This window comes from Eulemur rufifrons, chromosome 1, assembly GCF_041146395.1.
Source record: "Eulemur rufifrons isolate Redbay chromosome 1, OSU_ERuf_1, whole genome shotgun sequence".
Taxonomy (NCBI): Eukaryota; Metazoa; Chordata; class Mammalia; order Primates; family Lemuridae; genus Eulemur; species Eulemur rufifrons.
Genome location: NC_090983.1, coordinates 4530513 through 4548244, shown reverse-complemented (window position 1 = coordinate 4548244; position 17732 = coordinate 4530513). Strand labels below are relative to the sequence as shown.

The window sequence follows — 17732 nt, the reverse complement described above, 5'->3', positions numbered from 1 at the left end:
AGGACAGCTGTGATACCTTTTCACTTTCTAGACCCAGTGAAACAGTGTGCGATCCCTTTGATCGTCTACTCTTTGGCCCTAGTTGATTGGATTTGCTGTATGAAGGCCTGTACCTGGACAGCAGGACTAGCTCTTCACTGGGGAGGCAGGGCCTGCCGCCCAGGCGATGGAGTTGGGCAGCTGCCCGTCCTCACGGAGGCTGCGGGCGACACGCAGAACACTGAGAGCATCAGCTTCTGCTTCAAAGCCACGGTCGGGTAGATTTTTAATAAATTTGAAGGATAACTTTAACTACTGTACGATATTTATACTCTTGCCCATTTTTTTTTTTTTTGTATATTTTCCATCGTTAGAGAAATCCGTTTTGAAAACAAAGGCAATACCTTTGTCTTCTTTTCTTGTTTATATATATATTTTTTTGAGGGAGGACATAAATACCCGATTTTCTAATTTTCACTTGCCACATTAAATTTTCCAAGCTGTAATCTGCCTTTTACTAGTGTTACTCACCCACAGACGTACTTTGAGTGTCTACAGTATAGCATCACTTCCAGATTACTTCCTTTAAGATAGATGCTAATGATTTGGGTTATTAACTAGCAAAAATTTGAGTCCTTTTCATCTACCCACATTGGTTTTTTGCCGCCACATGAGTTCCCAAAAGCTTCACTAGGAAAGCTTATATATAAACATATCTATTATTAATAGATAAAATGTGATGTATAGCAGTATCAGTATAAGAACTCCAAACCCCAGAAGAAAAATCTACCTTCTCTGAATAACTGAATTAAAAGTCATAATCAGCCGTTACTTCTTTCCCTTTAAGTTTCACCCTCGAATGGTGTTAAAGTAACAGTATCACATGCTTAATTTTCACAGTGTTCGTCGAGGTGAATCTAGTGATGCGTTGGAGCTGAGGCGTACCTTTTGCAAATAGCTGTGCACCTGGCAGTGATAGGATAGGCATCTGTTGGTATACAGATGATATCTTTGTGACCTGTAGAGGTGTGCTTCTGTGTTTGTGTGTAGGTTGTGGTGTGAGGATCCTCATCTGTGATTGTCCACCATGGAATTTTTTTAATATCATTTTTCACAGTGAGTTTGAACCATGATATCACAATATATACAATATATATTCCTCAGTTGTTGTTAATGAAGGATATTTTCTTAGGGTAGATTAAAGCAAGGCTTTTAGGTAAAGAAGAAAGGATTTTAAACTTTTGCTCTGAAGAGTCGTCATAACCTCATATCTACAGCTAACACTTATGTACCCCAGGTCAAATAAATTTGGAAATAGCGTTAATGTTCTAAAAATATGAGCACTTTGTTCCTTTCTCATCCGTGGCAGGACCAGAGAAGTTGGTGGTAATCAAGTATTACTTTCTTCCTGGTAGATCACCACGTTCTCATAGAGTCCTGTTAAGGAGATGAAGGACTTCGGTGTTTCACTGGGAAGAGAAAAAGACATTGTAATGTCCCTTTCATCGTGTAATTGTAGTATCTCGGTATGCCAGGGGTGAAGTTAGTTTGAAAACTCGTTATTATGGGTGTATGTACGACATGCTATGCTGAGTGAGAAGCATACACAGAAAAGAGAAATTCCTCTTATCTGAAGTTCTGCCATGGGCAAAACTAACCTGTGGTGAACACAATCAGAGGAGTGAGGGGTGGAATGGTCTGTATTGTCATTGTGGTTTGGGTCACACAGTATTTGTCAAAATCCATGAACTGGTACAACTAAGATTTTAGCATTTCGTAGTGTGTACATTTAATCTGAAAAAAAGAACCTTAACCAGTTTAATGGACTTTAGTTAATCCTGTGCATGCTGGAATGCATACGAGTGAACTGATGCCTGCACCATGTTTGAGTTGCATCAAACAATGAGCTGGATGGAGGGGTATGTAACACAGCAAGTGCGTAACAACATGTTACAATCATAAAATCTAGGCGGATTGAAAAGGAATGTTCACTCTCAACTTTTATATATGGTTAAAATATTGTGTTATTAAAATCTAGGAGGAAATCAAAATAATTGTTACTGCATTTAAAATTTCATTGTAAGTATCTTACATTAAGATGGGTCCTGATAAGCTCAATTTAATGTGAAGTACTTTCTCACTCACAGGTAGAAGTGTATAGAATTATTGTGAGCCACAATTTTTTAAAAATGAGACTAACCAGAATTAAAAGGCATATATACATGGTTCCTTGAAGAATTTCACTAATTCATAGAAACTGCAGTAATAGAAAAGGACCTTTGACTTCCTCACTACTCCTAAATCACACCAGATTACAAATTCAAAATCAATCAGTATTCTTTCCTGAGCGGTAATTAACACTTAAACATTATTAGTCACGAATGTGAAATCTTGATCGGAGATGACCTCAGGTATTCTAAATGTAAATAAAATTAGATTTAGATCCCTTTTAATTACCTGAGGTGCCGTGAGTAATTACAATGGCAATTGATAAATTTAATTTCTTATTAAAGGAAAAAAAACCTTAACAAAGTTTCTCCCCACTATGTACTTAACTCTTCGGTAGCCATGGCCTGTGCAAAAGAATATTATCTAGATTTATATATTAATTATTTAGAATTATACATCATTTTAAAAATTTCGTCTGGGCCCTCAAATTCATCATGTATCTCATAACTTAAAGGGCTGATGTTACTGTAATATCACAAAAGGCAAAACTTCTCCAAAGGCATTTGTGCATTAGAAAAGGTAGGTTTCTGGGAGGTAGTGCCAGTTAAATAATAATGGATGGGTGGTGGGGAGAGTATTACAATGACTTAATGCACAAAGCCCTCTTGAAGACCAAATGGAAATCCGTTTTGTCATCTCATCCTTCTTCCTAATTGCATCACAATACATTGTATAATTCAACCTGTGTGTCACTGTCACTTCTTCCAGAGGCCTCCATGCAAGGGGCCACCGCTGCTAGCTCATTATTAACAGAGCCCGGAGGAGAGAGATAATTTCCTCAGGTTCCAACCAAGACATCTTCCCCCTACTTTAAGAGGAAAATGTCTTTTTTATGGAGATTGTTGTAAGGATAACTATTTCTGGGAATAGGAAAACAGCTTCGGTTGTGATAGATAAGTCCATTTCTCTTGAAAGTTAAAAGATATCTGAAGGAACATACGCTGTGACAAATGGGAAGATTAGAGAAGTTTTTAAACTCCCCTTTTTTCTGTTAGCATGTATATCTTAAAACAGGAAGCAAATTAGACCTGATAAATTTGGTTAAGCCTATATTAATTTTTAAAAAAGAAAACCAATTACTGTACTTAACTATATCTGTCTCAAGGTTCCTGATTTCGAAATCTACTTGTGGCTAGTATGTCTTTTGTATTCTCTTATTTAGGAAACTTGCCCTCTTCCGTTCCTCATTTATCCTGATCTTCTCATCTATTTTTTTTAAAATTTAGTTCAGTTTCTTTAGCTTGAATAGTTTAGCATAATCAGTGTGGTGCTCTTTTTTGTGATATCTTCTCTTTCTGTGTTTTAAAATCCTTATTGCAGTCAGTTTTTTTCTATATTGTCTTTATATAGTATATTTTATTCCTCTGATATCTCTACGATTACCTGCATTTATCTTAGGTATTTCTTTCCTTTCACTGGTAAACTGTGTTAATTTATTTTGTAACCCATAATTTGGCCTTTAAAAAAAAAATAGTGAGTCAAAAACGTAAGTCCTGTATCCTTCCCAGGTGCAGAAAGAGTGGTGAGGGGCCTTGCCATGCAGATAAAAGAATCACTGGCTGAGCCTTCACCTTCAGGGGGTGTCAGAAACATTTCTGCTCCGGAATCATCAACTTTCTCTTGCGAAGACAGCTTGATGAGTTGAGAAGAAGTGACAGGTTCATTTTTCCCCTCTTTGGTTAAGCCATTTATCTTTTAGATCCTTGCCTGCCATCTAAATTGTATTGCCAATTTATTGGGATATTCACTTGCCTCGTCTTGGAAGACGCTGATTTGCATCCAAGTTGAGAATAAGTGAGAGAGAAAGTTAATCATCTCTTGGCCTTTTGAGCGGATTTGCACTGGGTTTAATTGTAGCATTTGAAATGTTACATGTTTTGCAATGAGAGTCTCTATTCAACTCCATGTTAACCTGTATCACAGTGAGAATGTGTCCTAGTTCGTAAAGCTTTGCTCTTTGGAAGATCTTTAATCTATTTTTTTTTTTTTTGCATGTCTTTACACTTCAGGTTAATCTAAGCTATGTTAGCTGCTTTTAAACCCTGCCTACATGTTTTAATGATTTATTCAATGAAGTAGAATAATTAATAATGAATGCTAGCTGGACATTGAGTGAAACGATACTCTCAGCCTTCTTATTTTACCATATGATGAGAAGAGTAAAGCTCTCTTACTTCTGAGCAGATGAGGTCCTGAAGGACAAGCCCATTTGTCCATGAGGTCCAGGAGACCCTCTGGAGTTCCAGCCCGTGGTAGGAAAGCGTGTCCCCCTGAGTGCCGTGCCCTGGTCCTGCTGGGCTTCAACACCAAGCACGCGATTTGCTTCCTTTCTCGTTCTGTCTTTCTTATTCTCTTTGACATCTTTCCCCAACATATTTTTTCTATATCAAACATCCTTTGAGGGACCCATTGCCCCCTTGTCAGAGTCTTGGCATCTGTCAGAAGTACCAGCTCCTGCCACCTCCACATACACTTGGGCAGTGCTCAGCGTTGAGCTGTCCTGGTGCCCATGGCCACCTGGGCTTGTGACCAGTGGTCAGCAACAGCTTTCTACTTCTTGCTTTTAACTTTAAGTGAGTTTTTCCTTCTGTGTCTGTGCAATATTCATAATTTCTCGGTATTTCCCTCATGAAAATTACTCCTATTTTGTTTCTATCTTAAAATTTGTACCTTTTTTTATAGCACTTTTTGTAGTGCCACAGGTTGTCACTTATCTGACACACTGGGAGGGGAAGAAGCCAGTACCCGGAATGAAGCATTGAATTCTAAAACAGGTGAAGAAGAGTGAGAGATTTGGGGGTTCTGGGCCAAGATTGATGAGTGCAGCTTCTTGATACCTTGTCCGGGACAGTAGTGTGAACTGTCTGTTGCACAGGATGCTTTGACAGGGAGGGTGGGAGGTGTACTTAGCGTTCTCATTGTTTGCAGCTGGCAGATTTGTCTGGATTTCACAGTCTCTTCCATCTGGCAGGTTGCCTGACACGTACTAGGTGCTCAGTGAACTAATGAAAGAATCAGTGAATGAGTGAGTGACAGATGCTGTAAAGCACAGTAAAGGAGCCTCCCTTGACACATTAAAGGGAAAAGTAGCCAATTTCACATCTTAGACATGGAATGGGCAGCAATTTGCTTGTTTTCTTTGAGGCCTTGCTTCAGTCTGGTCACTGACCAAGAGCATTCTGGACCCAGGAGCATGACCAAAAACATTCTGGAAGCAGGAACATGACCAAGAGCATTCTGGGACCAAGAGCATGACCATCAGCATTCTGGGACCAAGAACATGACCAAGAGCATTCTGGGACCAGGAGCATGACCATGGGCATTCTGGGACCAAGAACATGACCAAGAGCATTCTGGGACCAGGAGCATGACCAAAAACATTTTGGAACCAGGAGCATGGCCAAGAGCATTCTGGGACCAAGAGCATAACCATGAGCATTCTGGGACCAAGAGCATGACCATGGGCATTCTGGGACCAAGAACATGACCCAAAGCATTCTGGGACCAAGAACATGACCAAGAGCATTCTGGGACCTGGGACATTACCAAGAGCATTCTGGGACCAGGAGCATGACCAAGAACATTCTGGAACCAGGAGCATGGCCAAGAGCATTCTGGGACCAGGAGCATGACCATGAGCATTCTGGGACCAAGAATATGACCAAGAGCATTCTGGGACCTTCCTGAATCATTGGCATCAGTGCTGTACCCTCTGTGTCGTGCATGCCTTGTGGATATCATCCTGACCTAACCTGCACCTGAGGGATAGGACTTGAGTAGGACGAGAAGTTTAGAAAGGACACGATCATACACAGTACTTGGCTCAGTAAATGGAGCACCATGCTGGGACCCTACTGGACAGCAAGCCAGAGACACAGGTTTTCAGACTCAGAATAAAGTCCTTCAGGCTGGAGTTCCACTTAGACGAACAAACTTCTTATCCTTAAGGATAGTAGAAGACCTGGAAGATTTGAAGACTTTTATTATTGTTATTATCTTAGAGACAGGGTCTCGCTGTGTTGCCCAGGGTGGCCTTGAACTTCTGAGATCAAGCTGTCGTCCTGCCTTAGCCTCCCGAGTAGCTGGGACTACACGTGCACAACACCATGCCCAGCAGATTGGAAGATTTTCAACTGGGGAAGTATGTTGAGCGGAAAACCATCTAGGAGTTGGTTGGGTTGGAAAACTGGAGAAGGCATGGATTCGAGTGATGCTGACGGAGGTGAGGTGAGGCGAGGAAAGAATTGATCGGGGACTGACCAACTAGTGGACGTCCTGTTGGCGTGTGGGGTGGCCTGGAGATCTGGAGGGGACTTGGGACATATCGATTGGAATGCCCTCTTCCCTCCCCGCCCCCAAGTGGTAGAGAATTGCTGATGGCAGCAGAGTGAAGCCCACGCAAGCCCACGTTCAGACGGGCGTCAGACAAAACCCCTGAAGGGCAATACCACGTTAGGGTATCGTGAAGCTCCTGTTTCAGAGAAGTGAATGTTTGCGGTTTGGTAGGTCTGGACCTGGGATCCGGCGTCTGGGAGGACTGCGCGAATCAAACATTCCTGATTTCTGGCAGCCCAACTTTGGGATTCAATTTGAAGCAACCGTCGTGCTGTGAAGAGATGCGTGAAAGGGAGAGGGAGGCGCGTTTCCTGCGGCGTGATTTGATGTCCCCCTCGCCGCGGATCATAACTCTATATCAGAATTGGACACACGTATAAAAAACGTCGACTAGACCGTATTTGCTTTGAGCACTTTTTTTTTTTTTTTTTAACATTTTATGTTCTTTCCCTTTTTCTCTGAAAGGAAAAGGGAAATCCAGCTGCCTTGGACACGGCAGAAATTTCCCCTCATTCTAAAATTCCGAAATTAATGTCAGCAGCCTTGACTTTGCTCCGTCCTGAAGGTAACTGTTTATTACAGTCGGCATTTAAATCCCCCGATTAATAGGAGCAATTAAACAATAGCTTCATTTCCAGCAAATTAACAACCCTAATAGGTAATTGCGACATAAATGAAGATAAATTTGTTTTAATACAATGAGATAAAAAGAATACAGACAAGAACTGAATCTCAGATGAAAAATTCAGACTTCATTACTTCGGGAAAAACCTGAAAGCTTCACTGGAAGAAATTAAGGCAAGCTTGGCTTTTTTAACCATGGCCTGTCTTAGATTAGGGGGTTGCTTTAAAAAAATATACATATATATATATGATAGGAGTATTGTTATGTTTTATGCTAAAATACACAGAAGGTAAGTCATTGAAGGACTGCCACCCACCAAAACCTTTCTCCTAATGACTCGCTCGGGCAGTTGATCCTTGGCCAAGGCCTCTCATTAAGTTTTCACTGACAAGGAACCAAAAAGCAAATGCAGACAAGAGCGTTTCCTATTTGCACACCCCTAAATTAATTTTATGACCTGTTCAGTTGCAGGATGTCTTACCTTCCTTGTTAGTATTTGTTCTAATTGGGAAATTATTCTGATGGTTGATAGTTTGTTCTGTTGCAATGTGGAAGTGCTCGGGCCAGACCTGATTTTAGAATGATAAACATGGCATCTGTGCAAAGGCTGGTTTGGAAAGGGACGAGCCTAGATTCAGGGTGAATATCTAAGTGCTGATTTTAAGGTATGGCAAGAAAAAGGGTGAAAGCGTGTTCTAGAACAAGGATAATGAATTTCTCCTTGTGGGGTCACTGTGCCCAGGGGAAGGTCAAACATATGTTAAAGAAACTGTTGGGGTTTCGCTAAAACCATGTCACGGAGCTTGTATCACCTTATAAGAACCCTTTTTGGTAGCATTGAACCATCAAATGATGTGTAATCAGCCTAGAATTCTATACCCCGCCAAAATATTAACAAGCATAAGGGTTGGGTAACAGCAGTTTTAGATATGGGAATCTCAAAGTAAAATACCTGTGTGCTCTCCGGGCACTGTGGGAGCCGGCTCCTGAGTCTACACCTGCAACTCTGTCTCGGCCCTTCCCCCACCCCTGCCCCACACGCCCGTTCTCAACTGTCTGGGGAGACGTGACCTGCATCTTGCAAACCACACCAGGTATTTTTCCAGAGCCTAGACCTTGTCACTTGTCCTTGAACAGTTTTGATGGCCCTCTGTTGCCTTAGGGATGTCACTCTTTGCATCCCAAGTCCTTAAAAATGTGTTTCCAGTTGCCCTTTTCAGCTTCTCCTCCCCCATCTTCTCACAGCCTCGCCCGGTCCCACGGGTGATTCATCCGTCTGTCATCAGCCCAGTTGGTGTGTGCTTGTCCAGGGCCCCAGTAAGGTAAACTGCGTGGCCTCTGGCATTTCCAGAATAGTTCCAAGCTCCGTGGAATTGCCCTGTTGTCTTGGAACATCCACTGACTGTATTTTCCAATCGACAGCAGGATTCAGCAGGACCCCCATGGGTGTTTAGGTGGTGGGCCGTGCTGTGGGTCCCAGGATTCACAAATCGTCATTCAGCAACATGTTGTAACCAGACAACCCAAGAGACCTCTGAGAATGCGTGTGTGTCTCCCACATTCTCTCTCTCTCTCTCTCTGTCTGTCTCTATGACTTTATTTAGTTTTTCTGGTTCAGCTTCCTTGATACCCAAAATATAGATAATATGCAGACACATCTAGGAGATGAGTTTGGATTACTAACAGTACAGCGTACACCTCCTTTAACATTTATTAACTTTGGGATTTTCATGATGAGAAAAATTTCCACTTCAGAGTTCTTTTCATTCCTAAGTCACACATTCTGAACCACATAGATAATTTAGTAATTAATTTCTTCTTAATTAATAAGATAGTTTAATGATCACTGTACTGTAATTTAAAACTGAGTTGAGACTTTAGAGGATCTTTTATTTGTTACTGGAAGATTTACGTCTGTAGCGGTTTCATTATTTATGGGAGTTCTGTGGGTAAGCCCCCGTGGTTCTCACGCAAGAGCCTTTCCGAGAAAGGTGCAGGGCAGTTACCTTCGGGTGGTCATGCCAGAGATAAAGACAAAATGTGTAATGACTGTCACCTTCATAAACCGTGCTTTTAAAGTAGTTTTGAGCAGATTAGTGTTTTTGCAAGTGTCTGTCATAAACATTTTAAGGACCATTGTAGAGGTACCCATCACGCGCTCGTTCCTCCCCAGCCTGCTCACTCAGCACAGCCCCTGCTCCCCAGCTGCTGGCCGCAGCTCCAGCTTCCCCTGAGCAGAATCGTCTTCCTCAAATTTGGCTTGATTTACGCTAAATCACCAGTTGGCGTCTAATTGTGGCTCTTCACGGTCACTCAGATCTGGGGCCTCTCACAGTGTCGTCCTCAGCTTTCTGCCTGACATGTCATCTCGTCCCCCACGCAGCTTGCAGGTGGGACCTACCTGAGCTCTCTGCTTACCTAGCAGGAACTGCGGTGCTCACACGGTAGTGCTAATGTGGGTGACCCCGGGAGTGGGGAAACTGTCCCTCACAAACACGGAAGAGCCCCGCTTTGCTGAGGAATTTCGGGTTTAAGGTTTGTACGACCAGAGCTATTGAAGAACTGTAAGCGGAACAATGCCGTGGTCAGCTTTGCCTTTGCAAAGGTCACCCTGCCGTGTGTTCAGGGCCTTCAGGCTGCAGTCAGGGGGGCTTCTTTGGAAGCTGCTTTGGTCACCAGCCATGGAAGGATAAGTTCTTGGGTCAAGGCAGTGGCAGTGAAGATGAATTCAAGAGAAATCCTGGTCGTGGAATCAAGGATCTGCTGTGTCTTCCCTGTCTGTGCCTGGGGGGTGGGTTGTGGCATCGACTGAGAAGGGAGAGGAGAAGCAGGCAGAGGCGAGGAGGCTCAGGCCAGCCAGCGTGGCCGTGGACGTGCCTGTGGCCGTGGACATACATCTCCCCGTACGTCTGCAGGGAGGCGCCAAGGCGGTCACGGGATGTGTAGCTCCGGGATGCAGGAAGGATACACGGCAGGGCTGTTTAGGGCCGTGCGGGGAGCTCTGGGCGTTGAGATGGTGACCGAGACATTGATGGGGAGAAGCTCGCTGTAGCCGCTGGGCTGGGCCCTCGTGGTGTGACTAAAGGCTGTCCTCCTCCTCATTTAGTGTGAACAGTTTAGAAACAAGGTGAAAGTAGGAACTGGGAGTTCTGTCAGGATTTAACAAAGTCTTATTGGGAGCTGGGAGTCTCATCCACTAATTAAAGGTGCCATTTATCTGCTATCCAATAGAAAATCTAAAATTTGTGGAGAAAATAAATATATAATGCCCTTTTTTAGTTGTATAAGTTCTTAAACTTCTTTTTGATTGAAGAGTGGAAACACATGCATGAAAGTGTAGTTGGGCTTTAAAAAGTGTCACAAAATCATCCCCATGTCAAGAAGGGGCCATTTCCTGCCCCTGGAAAAGCCCCTCGAGCCCTCCCTGGGCACCAGCTCACCTTCCTCCCTGAAGAGGGCGCCCTTCGCACTCTGACCCCAGCGACTGGGCTTGTGTTTGAACTTTATACAGCATAATTGCTGTATACATACACTCTCTCTCTCCACTAAGGGGCTAATTAAAAGGTATCTTTTATGTTATCCAAATACTATTTTTAAATTGTAGAGAAAGTGACTTTTAAAATAACACTGAGTATTACTATGGCAGTACCAGGAGGGTAATTAAATCGGAACCATCAGCGGTAAAAGAGCAAACATTTCACTACCTACTGGTGACACCATTGTAGATTTAGGAGTAGCTCCTGTGACAGATTCATAGGAAAGCATGTCACCAAATTTGAGAATACGTCAAATCTCAACAATAAAAGATTTCAGATTTTTCTTAGTGAGTTCAGTTGATTGTGTTTCTGATACATTTACATTGAACATATATGTGTTTCCATATGTATTTATATAAAATATGTAGCAAATTCATATTTGAATGATCAAATGTAGATAAAACCTAAATGGTTATAAAAATTGCCCAGCCAGCATAGTATGGGGTAATATTCGTGTTTTAAACCCATTGACATTTAAATGTTCTAAATATCGTGAGCAATTAACGATCATAGTTACAGAAGAACGGCTCCCTCCCCTCTTCCCTCCCTGACATTCCATTTCCTTTGCGTTGTTTTTTGGGGGGATGTGGGGGCGGTTCATCTGCCCACACAGACCTTCCCAGCTCTCCTGGCCAGGAATTCTGAATTCACCCAGACATTTGCGTGGTGGTGTGAGGCACGGGCCACGGTACTTTCTTGGATGGCAGTTGTCACTTTAGCTTTCTTCCCCCAAACAATTCATTTAGGGATGTCTTAAGTGAGGCACCCAGAGATACCACCCCCTCCCCGGGACACAAGTAACAGCAGCAGTTAGCAAATTTGTGGCTGTCAGTGAGCAGCTGGCTCTGTGGTAGATTTCCATTGTCATGGCGGGGAAGAGATGGGCAGACCTTCCAAAACAGTCCCTCACCCCGTTTCCTCTTCCTCCTCCTAAGTCGAATACTTTTTGTTTTTCATTAGATAAGTTTTCCCTCGTTCTTATGGAGTATCCAATAGTGTAAAGCAGTCTATATATTTTTGAATAAAATATTTGTAAATCATTTTCTTTCCTTCATTTGTGTAAGGGAGTAGGAAAGACGTAAAAGTTATGGACATGCTTTGTACATCCTGTCTGTAGTTTAATGAGGGGCTTTATTGTAAAAATATTCACTTTACTCATGAATTTGCTCTTCCTGGTCTCCAAGTAGGAAGGATAGAAGATTCACTTGCATTTGAAGTTTCATAACATGAGGGTTTAATAACATATTTGACTTGTCTTTGGGAGTTTCTCAAATCTACCCCTCGCATGGGAAACATTTATAGAAAATGTCTACAAAGCTCTCGAAGCATGCATCCTAGTCCTGTTTAATTCTGACATTTGTGCATTTCTTATGAGTTTAAAGATTAAAGTCAGCGTGGCCATCGAGCTGAACAGGAACTCTGAGACTGGGGGCAAATAAGAATGCAGTATAGTTGATAATCAAAAGTCCCTTTTTGCTATTTTTCAGAAAAAAATAGAAATAAATTGGCAATCACCAGGCAATCAAGATTTTTGGTTATAATTTTCCTTTGGTCTTTGGAATTTCAGTACACCTGTGTGACACCCTTTGCAGCTGTTGAAATCTGATCTTAGATTTTATTTTTGAGTTCACATAATGATTTTTAAAATATTCTAATATACGTCTTCAAAGACCCCGGATCAATATGCCAATGGTTTTGAAATGACAGAGTGCTGCGATATTCCTCTGTAATTTAAACATGATTAGCTGATGAAGGTTATGATCAATACACTACGGGAAGATAAATTAATTGATATCATCCTTTCAGGATGATAAGGGGCCTATTGGAGGTGGGGTGTAACTAATGAAGCTGCTGCTTCGTCTCTGTGAGCCATTTTTTACATATTGCATTTTCACTTAATCATATTTATACTCTCATTCATTTGCATGGAAACCATAAGCTGCGGACACACCAGTTCCTTAGTAAAATTGTGTTCATTTGTAAAAGGAATTATCTGCAAACACGACGTGGGCCCCTTCCATGTTGTAGCCTATTGCTGGGGAGAGACAATGTGTCCCTTTCGTGGGCATCTTTGAAAATAGCAGCGATCTAGGCAAAGGCAAGGATTGACTATCACTGCACTTAATTACAGCTAGTCCCCAAAGACACACATCTATTCAAATAAAAACTGTAGTTATTCTGCTGCAGTGACACCTATTGGTGTAGGAAGAGTTTTCTAATCGTTGACTTCCTTTCCAATTAAATTCAGTATGCTTTACCAGCCAGCCTATTTGCCAAGAGAAGTTATGGCTGGTTGAATTTAGCTTTGTATTGATTAAGATAAACTTCCAATGTGTGTAGCAATATATTTAAATAAGAAAAGGCCTTTGATATAATTACACGTCCTTGAATATAATTCCACACGATAGCTTGTATAAGAGTGAAGAGTAGTTCTTTAGGCTTTGCTATAAAAAGATTTTTGGCTTTCGGAGGGGTTTAGTTAAATTGCCCCGTCTTATTTAGGATTATTTTTGCTCCAAGTAACTAGGACAAACATCATTTTGTAAGAATAACTTAAAGGAGATAGGTGTGTGTTTTTGGTTTCCCGTTCCTCTGAGGCCTCCGTGGAGTCAGGGGCTGGCTCCGTCCGCCCGTCTCACCCAACGTGGCTTCTACTACCAGCGTCACCTCCTGGCCCAAGGTGGCTGCAGGGGCTGCAGACGACATGTGCATTTCAGGCAGCAAGTAGGAAAAAGACAGAAGAAATGGGCAAAGGGCAGCCTCTCAAGGAAGGGTCCAGGAAGCTGTGAGTGGTCCTTCTGCTGGCATCCTGCTGGCCGGAGCTTGCTCACACAGCCAGTTAGCTGTGGCAGGGGTAGGGGTGGGGGGTGGGAGGAGGGTCTGGGCAATGTCATGTTTACTGCCGTGGTCCTGTGCCCAACTAAAAATCAGGAGTTCGATTTTACTGTGAAAGAAGGGAATAATGACCTTCAGGAATGACCAGTGGTCTCTGCTACATTCCTTGTGTCTGGAAATCGGTTCACACTGATTTCTTTTGTCTCTCTGCCCACTAGTTGCCCAGAAGATTGTCGCCACAAGGAAGAAGCAGCAGCTGTCCATAGGACCCTGCAAGTCCTTACCCAATTCTCCAAGCCATTCCTCTGTCTGTTCCGCACAGGTGTCTGCCGTGCACATAAGCCAGGTACGTTGGGTGACGTGAGAAGCTGGGCTGAAAGGCACATTGGAACCAAGAAGCAGGTGTAGGTGATGTTCACAGACAATGCCAAAGTTGATTTTTTTTTTCTTTTCAACTTAATAAATAACAGCATGTTGTAATTGACTTAACATTTCCTTCAGAAACTGCTGTGGCCAAGTGGTTTTTATGGGAATCCTTCTTTAATGTTTTCTGTCTTCACGGTGCCTGTGCTGTGGGCGTGCTGGCTCTGGTGGCGAGCCAGGGTGTGTGCCGACCCCGCTGGTGATTTAAACCACCCTGCTCTGGGCCGGTCCTAGTCTGCTTGTAGATTGAACAGTTGTGAGTACATTTTAATGGCTAATCCCACTATATGCTTAAATTTGGCAGCGGCACTCAATTATAATTACCATCTCCCTTAGGTCCCATAGAAACTGCTGTCTTTCTATAACAGCATTTTGCTAAATTATTTACTCGGAAGCAAACGAAATAATTGTCACTTTGAAGAACCTAACCCAAAGCCTGGTAAGGAAACAGTGGCTTTGTTTTGCCCATATTTGTTTTGTGATGAACATTAAGGTTTGGTGTCACGCTTTCAGTTTGATTGGGAAGTCAATAAGTTTTTTATTTATTTATTGTCAGGGCCTATGCAATCAAGAATGTTAATGTCTTCACTGTTGGTATCTTTAATTTTCTGTGACTCTTGTGACATTTTCCAGAAGCACTCACATTGTCAAGGTGTCGTTTTTCAGGATGGTCGCTGTGGTTCTGCTGGGTGAACCTGTCCTTTCTCCGTACCTGCTCTAGAGCAGTGAAGGGACCAGAGAATCCGTCTGGTTTAACCAACCCCTTTGTTTTTCAGAGGAAATAGAAAATGATTACATTTTAACATGGATTTTTAAGTTAAATCGTAGAGACTTCTTTTCCTTAAGTCACTTTTCATAGGCGGAACAACTAGAGGAGATGCTGGGTCTGTTCTAGAATGAGACGGTATACTTGATGCTAGTACAACTGGCAGTCAGAGAAGCTGCCTCACTTGTCCCCACGAATCTCTCCGTGTGACTTGCTAACTTGGTTGTGACCTTGCTGAAGTGGTGGCCTTCTGTTCCCGGAGTGTGTCGCTAATAAAACCTTGGTTTTTAATCGTTACAGACAAGCAATGGAGGTGGGAGTTTAAGCGACTATTCCTCCTCCGTTCCGTCGACTCCGAGCACCAGCCAGAAGGAGCTGCGGATCGACGTCCCCCCCACTGCCAACACGCCGACACCCGTCCGTAAGCAGTCCAAGCGCCGGTCCAACCTCTTCACCGTGAGTGTCCGCCGGGGGGGATCTGAGTGTGGTACTGAGAGGTTTCGGCTAATGCCAGCCTGGGGCCAGACGGTTCGATGATATTTGTAGAATTCAAACTAAGTGAATGAATAGCATTGATTTCTATGGAAGTCTAAGAAAATTATGAGAAACAAAGGTTATTGAGTAGAATGGGAATTTCTCAGTGTGGGCAAGTACTGACACGTGTCAAGAATGAAGAGGGAGGGGTGTGTTTAAAGGTATTTATAATCCTGTGACTTCGTGGTCTCTCGCTGAAGATGTGTTGCCTCAGACGCTGAGCGATGACACAGCTCTGCCAAGATGCCCACGTGTGTGTGTCTGACCCTTCAGAGGAAACCGACAAGCCACTGCGGCCCACGGGCCTCCGCCGCTCTCTGGCCGGGCTGCCCGAGGACTCAGCTCAGGGGCTGGAGGTGGATGTGGCCTTGGGCACCACCAGCCTCTCGGGCCTCGTGGAGGCTCATTGTTCTCGGAGGCTTTCTCCTGGGCTTTCTTCAGAGTCACCTGTGGAGCATTTTAAAACTAGAGATGGGATATCTGGGCTCAGATTTATGAACTCAGACCTGTGGCTGCAGCCCAGGCATGTGCAGGTTTTAAAGCGTCCTGGTGATTCAGATGCAGGGAGTCCCTGAACCGCAGAGGTGGCTGGAAGGCTGCCACTCTGTCCCTTCCCTTACGCACAGCAGACATTACCAATCAATCATGGGGTTTTCTAGGTTGAGCCCAGAGCTCCAGGTAAAGCCGCTGTCCCGAGCCTAAAGTCATTTGACAAGCACAATACTCCCCCACCACCCCACGACCAGCTCTGTGTATTGTAGGTACATGCTTTTAAACAGTGGTGCTCAAACACGGTGGTTTTGCTTCCTAAGGACACTTGGCAATTTCTGGAGAAATTTTGGGTTGTCACAACAGGGCGTGCTGCAGGCATCTAGTCGTGGGCAGCAGCCAGGGTGCTGCCAGCACCCTGCAGTGCACAGGTCAGCCCCGGGTGTCAGTGGCGCCTGTTTGGTTGACCACTGCTGACTTAGACACAAGGAAGTTTGATATTTCCTGTCTTGAGCTACAGGAGGACTCCGAGGGGGTGGCTGGGAGTCTTTTATCTGATCCGCTGCCCCTGTTTGATGATGGCGTTCTGATGCTGTGGCTCCCACCTTCCCCCCAGCCTTTCCCACCACGCTGGCGGCAGTCTGCCATGGGACGGCCATTATGTCAAGGCCTGTTGCCAACAGCACACTCCCCTCCCCACCCTCCCCGTTGCTGATTGCCCAGGGCCACGTCAGCCCCCACAGATGCTGAGTCAGTGAGGACGACTCAGACACACCAGACCCAGACCCCGACCCCCACCGCTGCCTGCTGCTGTTTGATCTTAGACAAGTTACTTAACCTCTCTGAGCTGGAAACCACAGTACTTCTGTGGTAGGACTGCTGGGAAGACTCCCTGTGAGGGCCGGAGGAGACTGGGTGCTTCCATTATGAAAATGATTTCTGCTAGTGTTAGGCAAAAGTAGTTGTAGGACTACTCGAAAGATTGAGAGGTGCATATTTAGGTTTCTGCAAAATACAGGTGAAAGTCTGATATGCTTAAATGTGTACATGAATAAGATGTTTCACTGTGAAACTTCTTCAGACACGCGGAGACGGACAGCAGCCGCCTGCGTAGCTATGACACTTCCCGGCTCTGCCAAACACCTGCAGCCCCCTCTGCGCCCAGGCCGGGGGCTGTCGCTGGACGGGGCCAGCTTGCAGAACAGGTTGCACACTCACTCGTGACTCAGTGGGCTCGAGAAACCAATTCCCAAAGATGCCGCAAGGGGCGGAGGGGGCTTCAGAGAGGGTGGGCTGCCTGTAGGCGGCTAGTGCCACAGGAGGTGGGAGGGCTTGCTGTCGTGGTGACGAGATTGTCTTCTGTGTCATTGCCACCCCGTCCCAACACCTTTCAAGGGCCACATTTACTGCTCCTTGACTTTGGTTTCTATTCTAAGGAGATAAATAATAAACCAGGACGTGTTTTCAGAATGGGACTATTTAGAAGGAAACCACCAGTACATCCTCGTCCCCACCCTTTATAAGGGCAGCTCTGGAGTTGAAACGTGCCAGGAAATTGTATCCCGTACCCTGCCCACTGTATCGCTGACGCCCCGGGTGGCTTACAGAGTACACTTTGTTTGAGGCAGAGAGAATCAAAATAACAACTCAGTTAATAAATAAATATTTGCTTAACCTCTGCTGCCTGCAGAGCCCTGGTTTTGCTCAGTGTCCAGGAGCTGGAGCCAACCCATACTCAAGAGAGAGTGGTTCAGAGTGAGAGGAGAGGGGCTCTGCTGAGAGGGGAGGAGAGGACTGAGAGATTACGGGGCCCCCTTCCTGCTGACTTAGCCGCAGACACACCTACACGTGCACATGGCGTCCCCCAGGAAGAGGCCGGGAAGCCACACTTGCCCGGGCAGGGCAGGTGCCGAGCCAGCAGAAGCTCATTGTTGTGGTGATCAGATTCACCATTAATTACATCCTCGTTAATGTATCTTGT

The 17732-nt window shown here is 44.3% G+C and overlaps 1 protein-coding gene across 4 annotated transcripts in view; it reads left to right on the top strand.

The window, feature by feature from the left end:
* The window catches only part of AGAP1 (ArfGAP with GTPase domain, ankyrin repeat and PH domain 1), a 520729-nt gene that overhangs the window by 249206 nt on the left and 253791 nt on the right, over nucleotides 1–17732 (top strand). For all 4 annotated transcript variants that reach the window (XM_069466874.1, XM_069466774.1, XM_069466883.1 and 1 more), the window contains exons 7-8: nucleotides 13758–13885; nucleotides 15029–15184. In XM_069466874.1, the coding sequence (XP_069322975.1) occupies nucleotides 13758–13885; nucleotides 15029–15184 (284 nt within the window). The remainder of the gene's footprint in view (nucleotides 1–13757; nucleotides 13886–15028; nucleotides 15185–17732) is intronic.